General features: G+C 40.5%; 1 protein-coding gene across 1 annotated transcript; it reads right to left on the bottom strand.

Annotated features, from left to right (window-relative positions):
* Window positions 1-15,805: 15,805 nt before the first annotated feature.
* On the bottom strand, window positions 15,806-20,621 carry avpr1aa (arginine vasopressin receptor 1Aa). Its single transcript, XM_021567628.2, has 2 exons — window positions 19,575-20,621; window positions 15,806-18,907 (listed from the first exon to the last, which is right to left on the bottom strand). The coding sequence occupies exons 1-2, from the start codon at window positions 20,506-20,508 to the stop codon at window positions 18,612-18,614; spliced, it is 1,230 nt and encodes a 409-aa protein (XP_021423303.2). The 5' UTR covers window positions 20,509-20,621; the 3' UTR covers window positions 15,806-18,611.
* Between the last annotated feature and the right edge of the window lie 939 nt (window positions 20,622-21,560).

Raw genomic sequence — 21,560 nt, 5'->3', positions numbered from 1 at the left:
GCACACGCAAACGTCTAATTTATTTCTCATGGAGGGATGTCACACATTCTGTGTGTGTTGAATGAGGAAGACATGGTTGAGAGAATGTCAAGAGTGTGCAAAGCTGTCATCAAGGCAAAGGGTGGCTACTTTGAAGAATCTAAAATATTGAATATATTTTGATTTGTTTAACACTTTTTTGTTTACTACGGGATTCCATGTTTTATTTCATAGTTTTGATGTCTTCACTATTATTCTACAATGTTGAAAATAGCAAAAATAAAGAAAAACGTTTTAATAAGTATGGGTGTTCAAACTTTTGACTGGTACTGTATATATGTATTTACCGAAACAATACATGGGCGATTGGAAATGAAGCAGACAAATACATTGATGAAAGCCACAATCTATCTGCAATATTAAAGCTGATCTAATATCAAAAATAAATTAATCAAATAAACCCGTCTGGAACACTAATACTAGGGAATCTTGGCTGCATCACATTCGGCCGTGATTGGGAGTCCCACAAGGTGGCGCACAGTTGGCCCAGCGTCGTCCGGGTGTGGCCGGGGTGGGCCGTCATTGTAAATAAGAATTTTTCTTAACTGACTTGCCAAGTTAAATAAGGGTTAAATAAAACTTGAAAAATTAATTGAAATAGCCCAGATAATCTCACTGCCACACTATGGTTGTGTCCCAAAATTGCACTCTATTCCCTATATAGTGCACTATTTTTGACCAGGCCACATAGAGCACTATAAAGGGAATAGGGTGCCATTCCGGACACATATGTGTGATGTACCCAGAACGTAGGGAATGATGCTTCTGCTTAGTGCTCACTGCTGTGTGTCTCTCGTAAGGAATTCACAGTTAGAATCATAGTGATTCATGCTAGACTCTTTTGATTTGATTTGATTTGATTTATAGACCCCAGTTAAACCAGCAGATAATGCATGCCAGACAACTGTCAGTTGTGACTTATGAAAGCCTTGAGCAACTCCAGAGAGATCAGAGAGAAAGTCGTTGGTGATGTCCCAATGGATTATACTTTGAAGAACTCCTGTCATGTGGCTTTGAAGATGAAATGGAATTGTTTTTCTTACGGTACATATTTTAAGTAGACTGAGCAGGTGAAGGTGGACTGGACATTGAGTAACTCATTGGGGTTGCCCCAAAGGAGATGTCCTGATGGATTACATTGTTTCCGATGACAGTCATGTTGCTTTGACGATTTGATACAGTAATTTTTTGGGGTCAATTCCAGTCAATTCTGGGAGTACCCTGAAGTTTCAATTATCTTCAATGGTTTTCAATTAGGAAAATTTGGAAGAGGAATTTGGTTTACATTCTGAATTGACTGGAATTGAAATTAAATCAGTAGCAGTCGTTGCCTTTTATGATGAGGGAGGACAATCATTTTTTTTTATGAGCATGGCCTTATTTCTATTACAGCTAATTGGATGACTGTCATTCATATTCTATTCACCCAGTTCAATGTAACATCGATAGGTTTAGGCTACTACATTATACTAACATTTTCCCTATACCCATCATGAGGTTGCTACAACCTAGCCTATGAATGAAAGTTTACAACATAGGTACACACAGGTCGAGAGAAAGAATTGACATGATGGACATTGACACATGGACAGACAGTGACACGCTCAATACCGCCTTGAACACAAATCAAATCAAATTTATTTATATAGCCCTTTGTACATCAGCTGAGTTACGTAAGGGATCATTGCTTTCACCTGGTCAGTCTACAGTATGTCATGGAAAGAGCAGGTGTTCCAAATCTTTTGTAAATCAAAATCAAATCACATTTATTTATTCATATAGCCGTCCTTACATCAGCTGATATCTCAAAGTGCTGTACTGAAACCCAGCCTAATACCCCAAACAGCAAGCAATGCAGGTGTTGAAGCACGTTGGCTAGGAAAAACTCCCTAGAAAGGCCAAAACCTAGAAAGAAACCTAGAGAGGAACCAGGCTATGAGGGGTGGCCAGTCCTCTTCTGGCTGTGCCGGGTGGAGATTATAACAGAACATGGCCAAGATGTTCAAATGTTCATAAATGACCAGCATGGTCAAATAATAATAATCGCAGTAGTTGTCGAGGGTGCAACAAGTCAGCACCTCAGGAGTAAATGTCAGTTGGCTTTTCATAGCCGATCATTAAAAGTATCTCTACCACTCCTGCTGTCTCTAGAGAGTTGAAAACAGCAGGTCTGGGACACAATTGCCTGCAACTAGCTGATCTATGGTGTAATAATTTGTCCAACAGTTGCAAACAAGAGTTTCTATTGGACAAATTTAGGTATGTTTATCTCCGTTCCGTTTGCTTCTGATTTAAAAAAACTTTTTTCAACAGAATCGGCGGAATGAATACACGCGAACAGTTACTTTCATAGCCACATACAAACAGCTTGTTGCATTCCTTGTCGCATCTACACGCTCTCCTCCTCTCATATTTTCCCTTTGCTTGTGGACTTCAATGCAAAACACATCAGCTGTCTGCGACCAGGCGAAAAAAAACTTTCCAAGCCTTCATATCATGACCGCTACACACAGCCTACATCGTTGACAACGTTGTCACCATATTAGCTAAAGTAACGTCATAGACAACATAACTAATATAACTTATGTGTTAGTAAACCCACTACAATCATGCAATACAGTGTTCTGTCAATTAGCAGTTTATCAGTTACACCGGTGTGTCCCGGTGGCAATAAATTAGTAAAACCAAAAGCTTATCTTGACTTGGAAGAGTTCCAGTGTTGGATAGTCATAGACGGCTAGCTAACATAGCATCCCTCTGTTTGAGCCAGGTGTTTGAGTAGGCTAAATGAGCTGTCTCCATTTGCTAGCTAAGTAAGTGAATGTGAAAAAAAAGAAGATATATATATCGGGACACACCGGTGTAACTGATAAACTGCTAATTGACAGAACACTGTATTGCATGATAGCTCCCCCTCTTTCTCTCTCTCTCTTTCTCTTGCTCCTCCTTCATTTTTGAATAAATACATTTTTGTTTTACTTTTAATCTATTGTCTTTCTCTCTATTTGAATAAACTATTCACCACATTGTATGCCCTGCAGTGCTAGCTAGTTGTAGCTTATGCTTTCAGTACTAGATTCATTCTCTGATCCTTAAATTGTGTGGACAACATGCCAATTCATGCTGCAAGAGCTCTGATAGGTTGGAGTATGTCCTCCGGAAGTTGTCATAATTACTGTGTAAGTCTATGGAAGGGGGTGAAACCTATGAGCCTCCTAGGCTTTGTATTGAAGTCAGAGGAGGATGGGAGCTAGCTGTCTTCCGGCTACACCATGGTGCTACCCTACAGAGTGCTGTTGACGCTACTGTAGACCATCATTACAAAAAAGTGTGTTTTAATAAATTATTTGGTGACGTGAATATATTTTGTATAGTTTTATCTAAAAAAGGATAACTTTTTAAATGTTTCACTAATTTTATTTTTATTAAATTCACTGAGGAGGATGGTCCTCCCCTTCCTCTGAGGAGGAGCCTCCACTGAATGAAATTCACCCCAACCCTGCTCATAATTATGTTTCATTATGCCCATTAGTTTTAATTATGCCCAGATATACATGTGCTTGTTGTTTATGGTAATACAAAAACATATTAAGTGAAGACATTCTTGTCCCTATAACTGTGTGTAGAACACAATGCCATGGTAACCCACTCACTGCACTGCAGACATGTCTAACACATCAATGTTCCCCCAGAGAATGTGAAGGTTAGATCAATTAGATTAACCACATCCTTGACTTGCCTCTCATTCTTCTGTAAGCCTTTTAACAATCAACGTTTCATTTTATTCTCAGATTTTGAGATCCTGTAAGGTACAATGCAGGCATGCTCACAATATGTCACAACAATATGGAACAAGATCATGTAAATGATTATGTTCCCACACAGGGGAGAATTGAATAGATAGTCTGGCCTAATGTCCCTTACATACCATACATTTCAACACATATGGGCAGTCAGGGTCTTTTCCAGTGAGCTGTTATGACACATACGACGTCATCAACTTTGAGAACTAACTTGGTAAAAATAACAGCAGAACAACACCGTTGTTCCCTCAGGTCCAATTAATGTTGACAGGTTGAGTTATTCCATAGTTACTTGTATCCCTGTTTATTGAAACTGTTAGATAAAAAGCTGGAAGGCTTCTCTGTTTTATGTGTGTCCCAAATGGCACCCTAGTGTACTATATTGGGAATAGGGTGCCATTTGGGATGTACAGTGGTGTGGTGGAGGTTGTACAAAGGGATACACTCTATTGTCATTGGGTTTACTTGATAGCCACCTACACAAATAGCTAGCTAGAACAAAGTGTTAATAAGATAAATTCATTTAAAAAGATTAAAAGCAATACAAATAAGTTCTCCAGTAGGCATCTACTGAGGGAGCTAAGAGCTGTGTTGTCAGTCATTTCCCAGCAACATCAGTAAAAAGGCAGATCCCCACTTTTTTTGTGGGTATAGCATATACTCAATTCTTCATCCTCACGATCTGTATCAAAGTGGTGTAGTGGAGGTATACGCCGTATCAGTTATTAAGGCTGATGAAACAGATCAGAATGTTTGGCTTAAAATGTTGATAAACGATTATTTCTTCATATTTTAAGTACAACAATGTGCACACAGCGGTAGGCCTATGCGCAAATGTTCCAAAAGGTCATTTGCGGGAAATGGCTGTTCTAAAATATCCCCACATGCAAGCAGTTTCATGGACAGAGATCTCATGTGAGCCACAGAAACACTGCCAACCAAATAACAGTGCAAGGTGCCTGCACAGTTGAATTAAATGGTAACTACACTCAAACATCACATTTTCCTTGATCTTTCCCAGAATTTATAAACGGTCTCCTGGTGTGGTTTAAGCGTTGTTGTGGACTTAGAACATCCAATGTTGTTGTTTTTCTATTAAAAAGTGCATGGCTGCCAGTCCACCCATTATGCCATAATGGACTTGAAAGGGGACGCCCGTTTTTATCATTCTATTTCTATGGATTTGAATACTGCACCGTGCCATAGTGCTGAGGCACCGTGTCATAACGCTGAGGAGGATTTGAATACTGCACCGTGTCATAGTGCTGAGGAGGATTTGAATACTGCAACATGTCATAGTGCTGCGGAAGATTTGTTATTAAGCCAACCAGCCAAGCGAAGGTCTGCTTTAAGTCTTTAGGTAGTTACTTTGTTTCCAAACTTCTATTCCGGTCCTTCAGTTAGGCAGGCTATCTCTGGCTGTGTGGGCGGAAGGTGGGCCTGGTAGACTCCGTCTCACCTTCCTGGTTCTGCCTTTGATTCCTGGCCGCCTGCCTGGCCTCTGAGCTCACTGAGAAAGACTAACCTCTGTCTATCTTTTTTTTGACATCCACAGTCCCTCACCATGTGATCCCAGACACATCAAAGCACCTCTGATTAATAAATGTATGATTTGGCATTTTACTCTACCTGGAATTCCTCTGTGAAATTCACGCTTTTGGCATTTTCAAGGCCCCCGCAAACAAAAGTCAAACCACCATGGACAACTATGTGTTTTACTCTCTAATTAACTTATGTTCAATATTATTTTCAAGGTGATCCTGATCTTAATAAATGGAGAATGGTTAGTTTCACAACAACGGCTTGTTTTGAGGAATCTATGGATGTATTTTTCTCCTCTCATGCAGTGTCCATGTGTGTCAGCAGCTGTGTTTCTTTGGAGGTTCTTTGAGTTCCAAGAGGTCATTCCTACCAAACATTCCGACCCACAATTCTAGGAACAGATGACTTATGGGAATGCAGTAAGCTGACTTAAAAACGTAACTGTTTTTGAAACTGGTTGTTTGGATCCTAGATGCTAATTGGATGAGCAGTGTTCGAACCCGTGCTGTATTGGCCATCGCATACACACCTACAGTAGGGCAAAAAAGTATTTAGTCAGCCACCAAATGTGCAAGTTCTCCCACTTAAGAAGATGAGAGAGGCCTGTAATTTTCATCATAGGTACACTTCAACTATGACAGACAAAATTAGAAAAAAAATCCAGAAAATCACATTGTAGGATTTTTAATTAATTTATTTGCAAATGATGATGGAAAATAAGTATTTGGTCACCTCCAAACAAGCAAGATTTCTGGCTCTCACAGACCTGTAACTTCTTCTTTACGAGGCTCCTCTGTCCTCCACTCGTTACCTGTATTAATGGCACCTGGTTGAACTTGTTATCAGTATAAAAGACACCTGTCCACAACCTCAAACAGTCACACTCCAAACTCCACTATGGCCAAGACCAAAGAGCTGTCAAAGGACACCAGAAACAAAATTGTAGACCTGCACCAGGCTGGGAAGACTGAATCTGCAATAGGTATGCAGCTTGGTTTGAAGAAATCAACTGTGGGAGCAATTATTAGGAAATGGAAGACATACAATACCACTGATAATCTCCCTCGATCTGGGGCTCCACGCAAGATCTCACCCCGTGGGGTCAAAATGATCACAAGAACAGTGAGCAAAAATCCTAGAACCACACGGGGGGACCTAGTGAATGACCTGCAGAGAGCTGGGACCAAAGTAACAAAGCCTACCATCAGTAACACACTACGCTGCCAGGGACTCAAATCCTGCAGTGCCAGACGTGTCCCCCTGCTTAAGCCAGTACATGTCCAGGCCCGTCTGAAGTTTGCTAGAGAGCATTTGGATGATCCAGAAGAAGATTGGGAGAATGTCATATGGTCAGATGAAACCAAAATATAACTTTTTGGTAAAAACTCAACTCGTTGTGTTTGGAGGACAAAGAATGCTGAGTTGCATCCAAAGAACACCATACCTACTGTGAAGCATGGGGGTGGAAACATCATGCTTTGGGGCTGTTTTTCTGCAAAGGGACCAGGACGACTGATCCGTGTAAAGGAAAGAATGAATGGGGCCATGTATCGTGAGATTTTGAGTGAAAACCTCCTTCCATCAGCAAGGGCATTGAAGATGAAACGTGGCTGGGTCTTTCAGCATGACAATGATCTCAAACACACCGCCCGGGCGATGAAGGAGTGGCTTCGTAAGAAGCATTTCAAGGTCCTGGAGTGGCCTAGCCAGTCTCCAGATCTCAACCCCATAGAAAATCTTTGGAGGGAGTTGAAAGTCTGTGTTGCCCAGCAACAGACCCAAAACATCCCTGCTCTAGAGGAGATCTGCATGGAGGAATGGGCCAAAATACCAGCAACAGTGTGTGAAAACCTTGTGAAGACTTACAGAAAATGTTTGACCTCTGTCATTGCCAACAAAGGGTATATAACAAAGTATTGAGATAAACTTTTGTTATTGACCAAATACTTATTTTCCACCATAATTTGCAAATAAATTCATTAAAAATCCTACAATGTGATATTGTGGATTTTTTTTCTCATTTTGTCCGTCATAGTTGAAGTGCACATATGATGAAAATTACAGGCCTCGTTCATCTTTTTAAGTGGGAGAACTTGCACAATTGGTGGCTGACTAAATACTTTTTTTGCCGCACTGTATGCCTGCTAACAGTTACATCTGAAAATTATCACTGCGCCTCCATAAGAATATCATTGAAGACCTATGCCTGTCTGACCTCGGAAACAATGTTTCACTTTTGAACTTTGATCTCCGTAGTACAATACATGGAGTTAACGGTGCCCAGAAGAGACGAGACAACTTTTTCTGAGCAAGTCGAAATCACGTATCAACGTCATTATCATGGACATATCCAAGTAAATACCAATAGATAAAAAGCTCAAACAAACAAAAATGCAGCCCGTGTACTGTCATTCCAGGTTTAATGTTTCACGTCACTGATCAAGTTAAGGGAAGTTGGTTAGCTAGCTAGCAATTGTCAAGAAGGTTAGCCAGCCTGCATAACAACCATTTTGAACTGACGACCAGTCCCTTTGCATAGCAACTATTCAAAAAGAATGAATGACTGTGTTTCGTCTGTAGCAACATGACAAAAAAACTAACAACCAGCTCAAATCAGCACTTTACTCCAACATTTTGGGTGTTTATTGTTGGAAATTGGCATCAGTGAGGGATATTTAAAAAGATATTGGCAAATACATTACAATGTTATTGTTCTGAGGACCTGGGCAGGACAATAGCACCGTAAGGGGAAACTGTTGTTGTGGAGTGGGAGCGGACATGTTGCAGGAGAGCGTGGTGTCTGGGAGGTCCTCTTCATGAGGATGTGGATGCATCCCAAATCAAAGTTTCAAAGTTTATTTGTCACGTGCGCCGAATACGACAGGTGTAGCATTTCACCTTACAGTGAAATGCTTACTTACAGGCTCTAACCAATAGTGTATAAAAAGATGTTAGGTGAACAATAGGGTAAGTAAAGAAATTAAACAACAGTAAAACGACAGGCTATATACAGTAGCGAGGCTATACAAGTAACGAGGCTACATACAGACACCGGTTAGTCAGGCTGATTGAGGTAGTATGTACAGTGCCTTGCGAAAGTATTCGGCCCCCTTGAACTTTGCAACCTTTTGCCACATTTCAGGCTTCAAACATAAAGATATAAAACTGTATTTTTTTTGTGAAGAATCAACAACAAGTGGGACACAATCATGAAGTGGAACGACATTTATTGGACATTTCAAACTTTTTTAACAAATCAAAAACTGAAAAATTGGGCGTGCAAAATTATTCAGCCCCTTTACTTTCAGTGCAGCAAACTCTCTCCAGAAGTTCAGTGAGGATCTCTGAATGATCCAATGTTGACCTAAATGACTAATGATGATAAATACAATCCACCTGTGTGTAAACAAGTCTCCGTATAAATGCACCTGCACTGTGATAGTCTCAGAGGTCCGTTAAAAGCGCAGAGAGCATCATGAAGAACAAGGAACACACCAGGCAGGTCCGAGATACTGTTGTGAAGAAGTTTAAAGCCGGATTTGGATACAAAAAGATTTCCCAAGCTTTAAACATCCCAAGGAGCACTGTGCAAGCGATAATATTGAAATGGAAGGAGTATCAGACCACTGCAAATCTACCAAGACCTGGCCGTCCCTCTAAACTTTCAGCTCATACAAGGAGAAGACTGATCAGAGATGCAGCCAAGCGGCCCATGATCACTCTGGATGAACTGTAGAGATCTACAGCTGAGGTGGGAGACTCTGTCCATAGGACAACAATCAGTCGTATATTGCACAAATCTGGCCTTTATGGAAGAGTGGCAAGAAGAAAGCCATTTCTTAAAGATATCCATAAAAAGTGTCGTTTAAGGTTTGCCACAAGCCACCTGGGAGACACACCAAACATGTGGAAGAAGGTGCTCTGGTCAGATGAAACCAAAATTGAACTTTTTGGCAACAATGCAAAACGTTATGTTTGGCGTAAAAGCAACACAGGTCATCACCCTGAACACACCATCCCCACTGTCAAACATGGTGGTGGCAGCTTCATGGTTTGGGCCTGCTTTTCTTCAGCAGGGACAGGGAAGATGGTTAAAATTGATGGGAAGATGGATGGAGCCAAATACAGGACCATTCTGGAAGAAAACCTGATGGAGTCTGCAAAAGACCTGAGACTGGGACGGAGATTTGTCTTCCAACAAGACAATGATCCAAAACATAAAGCAAAATCTACAATGGAATGGTTCAAAAATAAACATATCCAGGTGTTAGAATGGCCAAGTCAAAGTCCAGACCTGAATCCAATCGAGAATCTGTGGAAAGAACTGAAAACTGCTGTTCACAAATGCTCTCCATCCAACCTCACTGAGCTCGAGCTGTTTTGCAAGGAGGAATGGGAAAAAATGTCAGTCTCTCGATGTGCAAAACTGATAGAGACATACCCCAAGCGACTTACAGCTGTAATCGCAGCAAAAGGTGGCGCTACAAAGTATTAACTTAAGGGGGCTGAATAATTTTGCACGCCCAATTTTTCAGTTTTTGTTTTGTTAAAAAAGTTTGAAATATCCAATAAATGTCGTTCCATTTCATGATTGTGTCCCACTTGTTGTTGATTCTTCACAAAAAAATACAGTTTTATATCTTTATGTTTGAAACCTGAAACGTGGCAAAAGGTCGCAAAGTTCAAGGGGGCCGAATATTTTCGCAAGGCACTGTACATGTAGACATGGTTAAAGTGACTATGCATATATGATGAACAGAGAGTAGCAGTAGCGTAAAAGAGGGGTGGGTGGGTGGCGGGACACAATACAGGTAGCCCGGTTAGCCAATGTGCGGGAGCACTGGTTGGTCAGCCCAATTGAGGTAGTATGTACATGAATGTATAGTTAAAGTGACTATGCATATATGATAAACAGAGAGTAGCAGCAGCGTAAAAAGAGGGGTGGGGGAGGGAGAGGGGGCACACAATGTAAATAATCCGGGTAGCCATTTGATTATTTTGTTTATTTTTATTTTACCTTTATTTAACCAGGCAAGTCAGTTAAGAACAAATTCTTGTTGTTGCAGATGTAGAACCTTTTGAGGATCTCATGCCAAAACATTTTTAGTTTCCTGAGGGGGAATAGGCTTTGTTGTGCCCTCTTCACGACTGTCTTGGTGTGTTTGGACCATGCTAGTTTGTTGTTGATGTGGACACCAAGGAACTTGAAGCTCTCAACCTGCTCCACTGCAGCCCCAAGTGGCTCCCTATTCCCTGTATATTGTACTACTTTTGGCTAGATCAGAGCCCAATGGGCCTTGGTCAGAAATAGTGCACTAAATTGCTACGTTATTTTGGAGAGATTGGAAACCCTAATTGGTTTACGCAAACAAGTTCTTGCTTGGTTTATATCTGTGAAGGAGCATTTTATGTTTGTGGTTTTCTAATAACCAATTTCACTGAGTTCATGCAAGTGACTGATTGATTCTGCCTGTGAGCAATACTCTCTATCAATATAAGCAATTTGTCAGTACGCCCAGAACATTGTTTTGAGAACCGAAAAGGGTGTCTCAGTTTCAAGGTCTCAGCTTAGAGAGAAGAAGCCTTGTGAGGTATTGGTCAGTCACATGCATGAACCAAACGTTAATGATGAATGAATTATGAATAATAAATAAGCTAAATCATGCAAATATAACTTGTCTGTGTAAGCAGTATATAAGAGAACTAACGGGACTGCCCCGGGGGAGCTCCCGAATGACGTGTACTATGGTGCATTGAGTTTGTTTGAACCTCTCCAGCTTGCTGATAATGAAGAATGATTCATTTAAGATTGACTACAGGTGTCCCTGGTGGTAATTTCCACGACAGATCTCATCTGTCGGAAAGATATCAGTTTGTCTCTGTGGCTGGTTTGTCCTCTGACAAATCAATGGTAATTTTGTGTTCAAGGTTCCATTTTAGGACCACAATTGTTTTTCACCTTCCTAATATTGAGTTGCACCCCCTTTTGCACTCAGAACAGCCTCAATTCATCGGGTCATGGACTCTACAAGGTTTTTAAAGCATTCCCCCGGGATGCTGGGCCATGTTGACGCCAATGCTTCCCACAGTTGTGTCAAGTCGGCTGGATGTCTTTTAGGTAGTGGACCGTTCTTGATACACACGGGAAAGTGTTGAGAGTGACAAAACCAGCAGCTTTGTAGTTCTTGACACACTCAAACAGGCGCATCAGGCACCTACTACCATACCCTGTTCAAAGGCACTTAAATCTTAAATATTTTGTCTTGCCCATTCACACTCTGAATGGCACACATACACAATCCATGTCTGAATGATCTCAAGGCTTAAAAATCCTTCTTTAACCTGTCTCCTCCCCTTAACCTACACTGATTGAAGTAGATTTAACAGGTGACATCAATAAGGGATCATAGCTTCCACCTGGATTCACCATCAGTCTATGTCATGAAAAGAGCAGGTGTTGCTAATGTTTTGTACACTCAGTGTATGCTACCTCTTGGTGATGTCATTCAGAAACACAATGTCAACTTTCACTGCTATGCAGATGACACATAGTTGTACAATTTAATGAAACATGATGAAGCCCCAAAATTGCCTACCCTGGAAGCCTGTATTTCAGAAATAAGGAAGTGGATGGCAACAAATGTTTTAATTTTAAACTCTGGCAGTTTTAGGTCCCAAGAATCAAAGAAATATGCTATTTGATTTAACAATGAATCTTGATGGTTGTACAGTTGTCTGAAATAAAACTGTGTAGGACCTTGCCATTATTCCAGATCCTGATCTCTCTTTTGATGAACATATCAAACCTTTTTCAGCTTTTTCTAATCCATGCTTTTGTCACTTCCAGATTACATTACTGCAGTGCTCTACTCCTGCTATGTGGATAAATAACTCAATAAACTTCAGCTAGTGCTAAATACGAATGCTAGAATCTTGACTAGAACCCCAAAATTGGATTGTATTACTCTAGTGCTAGCCTCTCTACACTGGCTTTGTGTTAAGGCTAGGACTGATTTCAAGGTTTTACTGCTAACCTACAAAGCATTACATGGACTTGCTCCTACCTATCTCTCCGGTTTCGTCCTGCCGTACATACCTACACATACGCTATGGTCACAAGACGCAGTCCTCCTTATTGGTCCTAGAATTTCTAAGCAAAGAGCTTGAGCAGGGCTTTCTCCTATAGAGCTCAACTTTATGGTATGGTCTGCCAATCCACGTGAGAGACTCAGACGCTGTCTCAACATTTAAGTCTTTACTGAATACTATAGTAACTGTGATTATTATTCGACCCTGCTGGTCACCTATGGTATGAACATTTTAAAATCCCGAAGAACGATCTGGTCAGAAGAGGACTGGCCACCCCTGAGAGCCTGGTTCTTCTCTAGGTTTCTTCTTAGGTTCCGGCCTTTCTTGGGAGTTTTTCCTAAGCACTGTGATTCTACATCTGCATTGCTTGCTTTTTGGGGTTTTATGCTGTATTTTTGTATGAGCACTTTGGGACAACTGCTGATGTAAAAAGGCTAAATAAATACATTTGATTGATGGATTGATTGATTGATTGAATAGGGTGCAATTTAGGACACAACTTGTGGGTAGGTGGAGACACCTCCTTTACAAGTGAAGGGCTTGTGAAAAATACATTCCCCTTAACGTTACCACCTACATTTAAGATTGAAGTGTGTCAAAGACGCTTATCTTTCTGTTTAGCTCCTGTAATAAAATAACAAATGGATCTAAATAGATATCCATTAAGAAAATCTACATTGTTATAACACTGCATTGTATATTTTGTAAAATGTAATCATAATGAGGTGATCTGCCGCACACCTGACTATTAGGCTCAGAAAAGGGGCAGGCTAAATGTGTAGTGAAAAAGTAGTCTCCACACACTGCAATGCAATCAGATGCAATTTCAGAGTTTTAATTTGATATGCTTTCGGTCTGTGATGACCTTCGTCTAAGCAGTCATTTGATAATTGAAAAGAATATAATTCAAGGTTTTGTATAAATAAATGGGGATTTTTGTTTGTGTGTACTGTAAACTACCTTTCAAAAGTTTGGGTCACTTAGAAATGTCCTTGTTTTTTTAAAGAAAAGCACATTTTTTTTGTCCATTAAAATAACATAAAATTGATCAGAAATACAGTGTAGACATTGTTAATGTTGTAAATGACTATTGTAGCTGGAAACGACTACATTTTTTAATAGAATATATACATAGGCGTACAGAGGCCCATTATCAGCAACCATCACTCCGGTGTTCCAATGGCACGTTGTGTTAGCTAATCCAAGTTTATAATTTTAAAAGGCTAATTGATCATTAGAAAACCCTTTTGCAATTATGTTAGCACAGCTGAAACTGTTATTCTGATTAAAGAAGCAATGAAACTGGCCTTCTTTAGACTAGTTGAGTATCTGGAGCATCAGCATTTATGGGTTTGATTAGGGGCTCAAAATGGCCAGAAACAAAGAACTTTCTTCTGAAACTCGTCAGTCTATTCTTGCTCTGAGAAATGAAGGCTATTCAATGCGAGAAATTGTCAAGAAACTGAAGATCTTGTACAACGCTGTGTACTACTCCCATCAAAAAAGAATGGGGTCTGAATACTTCCAGAATGCACTGTATGTACAAAAACAGTTTTTTTTTATGTTTTCAAATTGATAAAAACTTTCAAACGGAAATAAATTATTTCATAACTATTCAGACCCTTTGCTATGAGACTCGAAATTGAACTCAGGTGCATCCTGTTTCCATTGATCATCCTGGAGATGTTGAGTGGCCCAGCCAGAGCCCGGACTTGGACCCAATCAAATATCTCTGGAAAGCCCTGAAAATAGCTGTGCAGCGATGCTCCCCATCCAACCTGACAGAGCTTGAGAGGATCTGCAGAGAAGAATGAGTCAAGTGTCTGAATACTTATGTAAATGTGATATATATTTTTTTAATAAATTAGCAAACATTTATTAAAACCTGTTGTTGCTTTGTCTTAATGGGGTATTGTGTGTAGATTGATGTGGATTTTTAAGTGTTTTAATCCATTTTAGAATGAGGCTGTAACTTAACAAAATGTGGAAAAAGTCAAGGGATCTGAACACTTTCCGAAGGCACTGTAAGTAAAAATCCCAGAGAAACCATGGTTTGGAGGATGTTTTGGCACAGGGTGTTGTATGGCCCGAGATGAAGTCGCTGTGGTTATATCTGTGAGATGTGGGTTTAGGGTCATGGAATGTGTGTACGAAGGGCAGGAGGCTGGCTTCAACACTGGTAAAACACATGTTCAATAGAAACACACATTCCAGTTGTATAGTACATTCTGTATATACAAATTGGAAAACCTTTACTTGAGATTTTATATTTTACGTCAGTATTTTCCTTTTAGTACATTCTTATTTGGTCTGGCAATGAAATGTCAGTCAAATCCTATAGAATACATTGGTATGAAAAGTACAGCATATTGTGTAGTGTTGAATAAAGAGAAACAATATATTAAAAATCCATAAATGTCACATTCTTCTGCAATTCAGGTAACTCTGAGGTTATATTTCATTATTTTTTATCTGGCATTAGTGCACTTGCCCGAATACACGCCAATTACCATTTGCTTTTTAGGAACGTGGGCAGAAAAAGTGAACATTGATAAACTGAGGCAAAAAAGGACAATGTCGGAATTGAATTCAATAAGAGAAAAGCTATGAAATGGAGAGTTGAATAAATTGACGGTTGAAAATAAATAGGAGGGAGGACCAGAACAGTAGCATAATATTTGAAAAAGATTTGAAGTTATTTGTGATGATTGTGAGGTGCTATACAAATTTGACAGTCACAAGAGTACTTCAAAATAACAGGTCATTGCCTCCCGGGTGGCGGCAAAGTGCCATCAGAGTCCCTGGGTTTGCGCCCAGGCTCTGTCGTAACCGGCCGCGACCGGGAGGTCCGTGGGGCGACGCACAATTGGCCTAGCGTCGCCCGGGTTAGGGAGGGCTTGGTCGGTAGGGGTGTCCTTGTCTCATCGCGCACCAGCGACTCCTGTGGCGGGCTGGGCGCAGTGTACGCTAGCCAAGGTGGCCAGGTGCACGGTGTTTCCTCCGGCGCATTGGTGCGGCTGGCTTCCGGGTTGGATGTGCGCTGTGTTAAGAAGCAGTGCGGCTTGGTTGGGTTGTGTGACTTTCAACCTTCGTCTCTCCCGAGCCCGTACGGGATTTGTAGCGATGAGACAAGATAGTAGCTACTACAACAATTGGATACCACGAAATTGGGGAGAAAAAGGGGTAAAAATAAAATTTAAAAAATTTAAAAAAAGAACTTTTACAGAATAAAGCATTTCTTGCAGTAAAATAGTACACCAAATGTAGATTTTTACTTTGGAAAAGGAGTGGCGAAATATGATTTATTTATTTATTTCAACATCTTAAGAGAATTAATGCTTACAGTCTGTAATGGTTCTACAACATAAAAGCTGACAGTAGCCTGTTTCAACCACATAGAGTAAAACATGCCTCCAAGCCGAAAGATGTTGGGTAGTTTTCACAGCTGCATAGGCCTACTGTATTATAGACTTGTTGATTAAGCAGAAACATAGGCCTATCTAAAAGGCCCCGTCAAAAAAATAATTCTGCCATCTCTGACTGTATAGCACATTGTCTATATTTCAGGGTTCGGTTCGGGTGCGAGCCTCAGATTTTCACTTTATCACATATAGTCGGGTGGTTGGGGTGCGGGTGAACAAACAGCTGACCCGCAAACCACTAACTATTTTCCTTATATAGGACACTAGCCTACTTTAGACCTAATTTTGAGCCCTATGGGCCCTGGTCAAAAGCAGTCCACTATAGGGAATAGGGTGGCATTTCAGACACATCAGTGTTCCCCTTCTCCTGAGTATACAAAAAGTGTCTCCTTTGCTACTTATTTTAAAAAGAGACAGAGACATTACTTATTTTGTATAGAATATTTACTTTATATTTTCGGCGATATGTATTGTCTTTACAATTTGTACAAGCAAGAGTAAATAGATACAAAGTCACATTACACACCTTTACATAAATTATTCATATAGATAACTTCAGCACTGGCAAAACACATGTTCAATAGAAACATACATTCCAGTTGTATAGTACATTCTGTATATACAAACAGGAAAACCTTTACTTGAGATTTTATATTTTATGTCAGTATTTTCCTTTTAGTACATTCTTATTTGGTCTGGCAATGAAATGTCAGTCACATCCTATAGAATACATTGGCATGAAAAGTACAGCAAATTGTGTAGTGTGTTACAATGTGGGCTGTGTCCAAAAGCATGTCTGTGTGAGTTTTTAACCAGTAGCCCATGTTGTGGAAGGTGTATTTTTTCAAATGTTGCAGATTTATTTTTCTACCTTTATTTAACTAGGCAAGTCAGTTAAGAACTAATTCTTATTTTCAATGACAGCCTAGGAACAGTGGGTTAATTGCCTTGTTCAGGGGCAGAACAACGTTTTTTTTATCTTGTCGGCTCAGGGATTCAATCTTGCAACCTTTCGGTTACTAGTCGAACACTCTAGCCACTAGGCTACCTGCCACCTGATGTGGAGGATATGGGAGGAGCTGTGACACACACACACACACATCTATATATATACACAGTATGGCTTATACAGAACAGTAGGCTCTATTTCTTCTCAAACGGCCCCTACTATTTCACTCACTTCACCCCCTAAACATACATTCATACACAGTTCATCTCATCCACCAGACAATTCTCTCTCTGTAGGAAAATACCATGGGGATGAGGTTAATGCATACATAGTACATGGCACAACCAGTTAGTTATTCTCAAGCTGAGGGAGACAGTCACATCTGGTCTCTCAACATTGTCCACAGATGCTCCAGCCACGGAGGCCAGTGATTTAACTAGGGGTTATTTAAAAAAATATATATATAAATATATATATATATATATTTAACCTTTATTTAACTAGGCAAGTCAGGTAAGAACACATTTTTATTTACAATGACGACCTACAATGACGGCCTTAACGACATTGGTGAACTGTATAAACTAGATGACTAATGATGATGTCCCAATGGACATTTAGATTAAGGTCATTTTTTAAGGGTTCTAAATGCAGAAGAAACCATTTCTCATCGATTTATGAGCTACGAGGCTCTATGGAATTGTTTTGGGAAATAGTCACTGAAGAAAAGGATGGAAAATGGTCCAATGTGAGGTAGAATTGAGATCCTGATTTCAGCACACATGCAGCTTTTATCCAGAATCCATTCATCTTTGGTTCAGGCTTGAAAAACAAGGATGCAAGGATGCAAAACAGGATGCAAAACAGTAGTTGGGAGACACGGGACAAAATAAGTTCAGACACCTAAAAGAGCTGATCCTCTTGGTTACTAGAAGACGTGGCTAATGGAAGAGCCATTCTGACCACAACACACCATGGGGGGTCTGTGTAGAAGTCAACCAGGCCGGCAGACAGGCACCTCTGTTACTTTGTAAACAGTCAGGGCCAAATGTATTTAATTTCACACTGAGATATAGGCTCACTGGGCATATAGGGCCAACACATAGTCACACACACAAACAAACAGCAGGCTAACTGTTATCAAAAAAAAAGTGCATTTACTTTTAATAGCATGACTGTGATCATCTAGATCATGCATCTTGGTCATGGATCTGTAATTTGTCATCCGAAGTGGTCTGGGTTTTGCTGTAGAAATCCCTAGGCTGGATCATGTCAACTCAGAATAAATAGAAAAGAGGACTGGAATGTGGAATGTTATAGGACGTGAAAAAGAAAAAGAACTCATGTGATATAGCTGTGGCTGTTGGTATTTAAATATGTTCCGATGACCTGTTTCTTTTCCACTATACATTTTCAAATTCAGATCTGATGTAGCCTATTTCAGTCATTATTAACAATAGTAGACTCCAGAGAATCAGGTTTGGAACCTGATGAAACACTGGACTGTATATGGCACACATACATAATAATGGTTTATACCAGAATAAATAGTTTTTCACTTTGACGTTGCCAAGACTGGCATACCAGACAATAAACCCCAAAACCACTTCATAATCACAAATATATTTTAGAGACACATGAAATAATCAATCAGTGTCAATATCTCAACAGTTTTAAGTGGTACCTTGAAAGTTGTACAATTGTCAAGTCAATAAGAGTTCAATATAATTCATCTCTGTCGTGTGTTTGTGCTTTTAACGCGCTGGGTTAGGTCTCCGTTTGGATAGATGGAACGGAAGACTTGGTCGAGTTGTCAGGGTCTTTCCATGTGCCCGAACTGCATGTTGGGCTCCGGTTGGTCATTTTACTCAATAGCGTATTTCTCCGGAGACTGCTGTCAGAGTCCTCTTTCTTGAACTTGTGGCGTAAGTTATTACAGCACGGGAAACAGTGAGTGAAGTCGTGTAGGAGATGCCCGCTGAAGATCATGTATATCCACGGGTTACAGCAGCTGTTAAGACTCGCGAGGAGCGCGGACAGTGAGACAGCCGTGTTCTCAGAATCTGCATGGGAAGGGTAAAAGCAAACGACCAAAAGAGAATTAGTCCAATAGCTGTGGTAGAAATCAACGGTGCAGTGAAGTTCACAAAACATTCGCTTGTAGGCATTACATAATTGCATGGCACAATCAATTACAGGCAGATCTACAGGCCTATTTAAACACCTGATATTAATAACATGACTTCGTATTTTATGTCAACACACCGTATATGGTATGCTTATTTTGTTATATTTAATTTAGATTCTATACAGTCTGTATTTTAATGCAGGGCGCTCAGTGCTCAAAGGATTATGCAGAATTAGAATTTATATCCAAGACAAAAATATATTAATTTCTATACTGTATTCGTAGCCTACTCCTCGTCAATTCTCATTGACATTTATAGAAAAAAATATGCATCCCAGTTAATGCATAAAAGCAATAGGCTTTTTGGCACAGAATAGATATATCACTGCGCAACCCCTTATATAGACTATGGCTTCCACAGTAGCTATTTGTAGAGGGAGCGAGATCATTGAGTGAAGATATCTCATGGAAATGACGTGGAAACAACGTTGATTCAGCCATTGTGTGCCCAGTGGGTCATGTTATTTATTCTATATCAAGGTTCACCCTTTGATGTTGTGTGCGCAATCCAATATGTTTTCCAATACACTGAAGTCCCTTACCATCCCATGCGAAGTTCTCATCCCAAACCGACCACATCTGTACGATGAAGAAAGGTGACCAGCAAATAATGTACGCCAGAACAATCACAAAAGTCATTTTGACCGTTCTCAACTTCGCTCTGGATATAGTGGTGACGCTGCTAACGGCGTTCTTGCCCATTAGACCGTTTTTAGACGCACCTCCCACGGGTGTCTTCTTTGTCTTATACTTGATATTTTTCCATATGCTGTGGCAGATGAACCCGTAGAATATCATCAGAATGAACACGGGGATGAGGAAGATGCCAACGGTTATCCAAGTAATGTATGCTTTTACGCCCCACGGTTCTATGAAGTGGCCCCAGCAGTCGTAGACCTCCGAGCCGTTCTTGATCTCACTCAGGGAGAATATAAAGTACTGCGGCATGCTGAGGACCAGACTACTCATCCAGGTGCTAATGATCATGATGTAAGACCGCTGGGTGGGCTGCTGGAGGGTTTTCAGAGGGTGGCAGATGGCGATGTAACGGTCCAGGGTCATCATCACCATCATGTAGGTGGAGGCGAACATGCCCATCACCTGGAGGTGCTTCACTATCCTGCACAGGAAATCTGGTCCGTAGAAGCGAAAGGTGATCTCCCAGCATATCTGCGGCAGGACCTGAAAGAAGGCGACCACTAGGTCAGCAATACTAAGGTGCCGGATGAAGAGGTGCATTCTCGACGTCTTTTTCTTAGTGTTGTACATGGCCAGCAAGACACTGACGTTCCCAATCACGGCCACCACAAAGGTGATGCTCAGGACCGTTATCTCTATTTTTGCGACCTCTTCGTTTCTACCGAAAGGATCGCTCCCGTTCGGGAGCACGGTGCCATTGCCAAGGATCCCCATCATCGGATCATTCGTAGGACTGAAAACCAGAGACTGGTTGACTACTTTAAGAGAGGAGTGCATGTACGGGAGTGTGCATAGCACAGCCCCCCTGTGTGATCCTTGGCCCTAGTTACAGTGCTAGAGGGGCAGAGTTGAGTCTCTCTCTTTATAAGGAGCTACCTGAAGCTGACTCGCACAGGACTCCAACGAACTCTTCTCGGTTTCTGAGTTGCTGGGCCTTTTAAACGCGAATCAAATTTCAGCCACCACGCGCTGAGCTGTTTTTGCCTTACCCACTTCTGTATCATATGGCAGCCAGTCAAATTGCGCAAAACTGGACACAACCCCCAAAATCACCAAATCGCCTGCCCACAACCTCTAATATTTTGAAGACTAGCTTTGAAAATTACTGTTTTGTGTGACAAAATGAGCACATTGGTTCTGGAATTACGCAAACAAATGATGCAACTTTTTAATCGTCAATAAATTCGAAATGTAAAACATTCGATTGCTAAAATACAGTTTCAAATATAACATGTATTTATTATTGTTTCCAATCTATTATTTTACTCATGTTTCCCGTGCCATTTAATAACTTGAACAATTCCGCAATGCGTAACGGATGCACCTCTCCGTTATTATAACACATCTGATAGCGAATCAAGTCCTACTCAGATTTTTGTATAAAATACTGTATCAATAATTAAGATGCAACATTTTACAAATTGAATACAGAACGAAATCAAGAAAATTGCCTTATTGCCTTACACAATGCGTAAACTGTTGATTTATTTTCATCTACTGAGAAGCTGGAGGAAAGAGGTTCGGTTGAGCGACACGTTTGGATTTCTTGATGGGGAACGTGACACTAACTAATAGATACATAACAGTTTCAATGGAAGCAGGAATGATGGCTTTGAAGCAGTTCAATTCACCTCAGCTGTGGTTAGCTTTGTGTAATCAAGACACTGATGAACTGTTTACACTTTGTCAAGATTCGATGCTCTTGAAATTGTGTTATTGTGGCTATGTTTAAACTTGGATTGTTGGGGCTCTTGAAGTTGAAATTCTTTATGTGAATACTTGTCAGATGAATATCCAAATCCACGTTGTGCCAGAAATCAACTTCAAAG

This window comes from Oncorhynchus mykiss, chromosome 2 (genome assembly GCF_013265735.2).
Source record: "Oncorhynchus mykiss isolate Arlee chromosome 2, USDA_OmykA_1.1, whole genome shotgun sequence".
Classification (NCBI taxonomy): Eukaryota; Metazoa; Chordata; class Actinopteri; order Salmoniformes; family Salmonidae; genus Oncorhynchus; species Oncorhynchus mykiss.
Note: the sequence above shows the minus strand (reverse complement) of the source record. Positions and strands in the feature narration are given on the sequence as shown.

Coding starts and splice junctions, on each gene's coding strand:
- avpr1aa (XM_021567628.2), bottom strand. CDS start 20,508: ATGCACTCCTCTCTTAAAGTAGTCAACCAGTCTCTGGTTTTCAGTCCT. Junction 18,908..19,574: donor TGAGAACTTCGCATGGGATG/GTAAGGGACTTC, acceptor CTTCCCATGCAG/ATTCTGAGAACACGGCTGTC.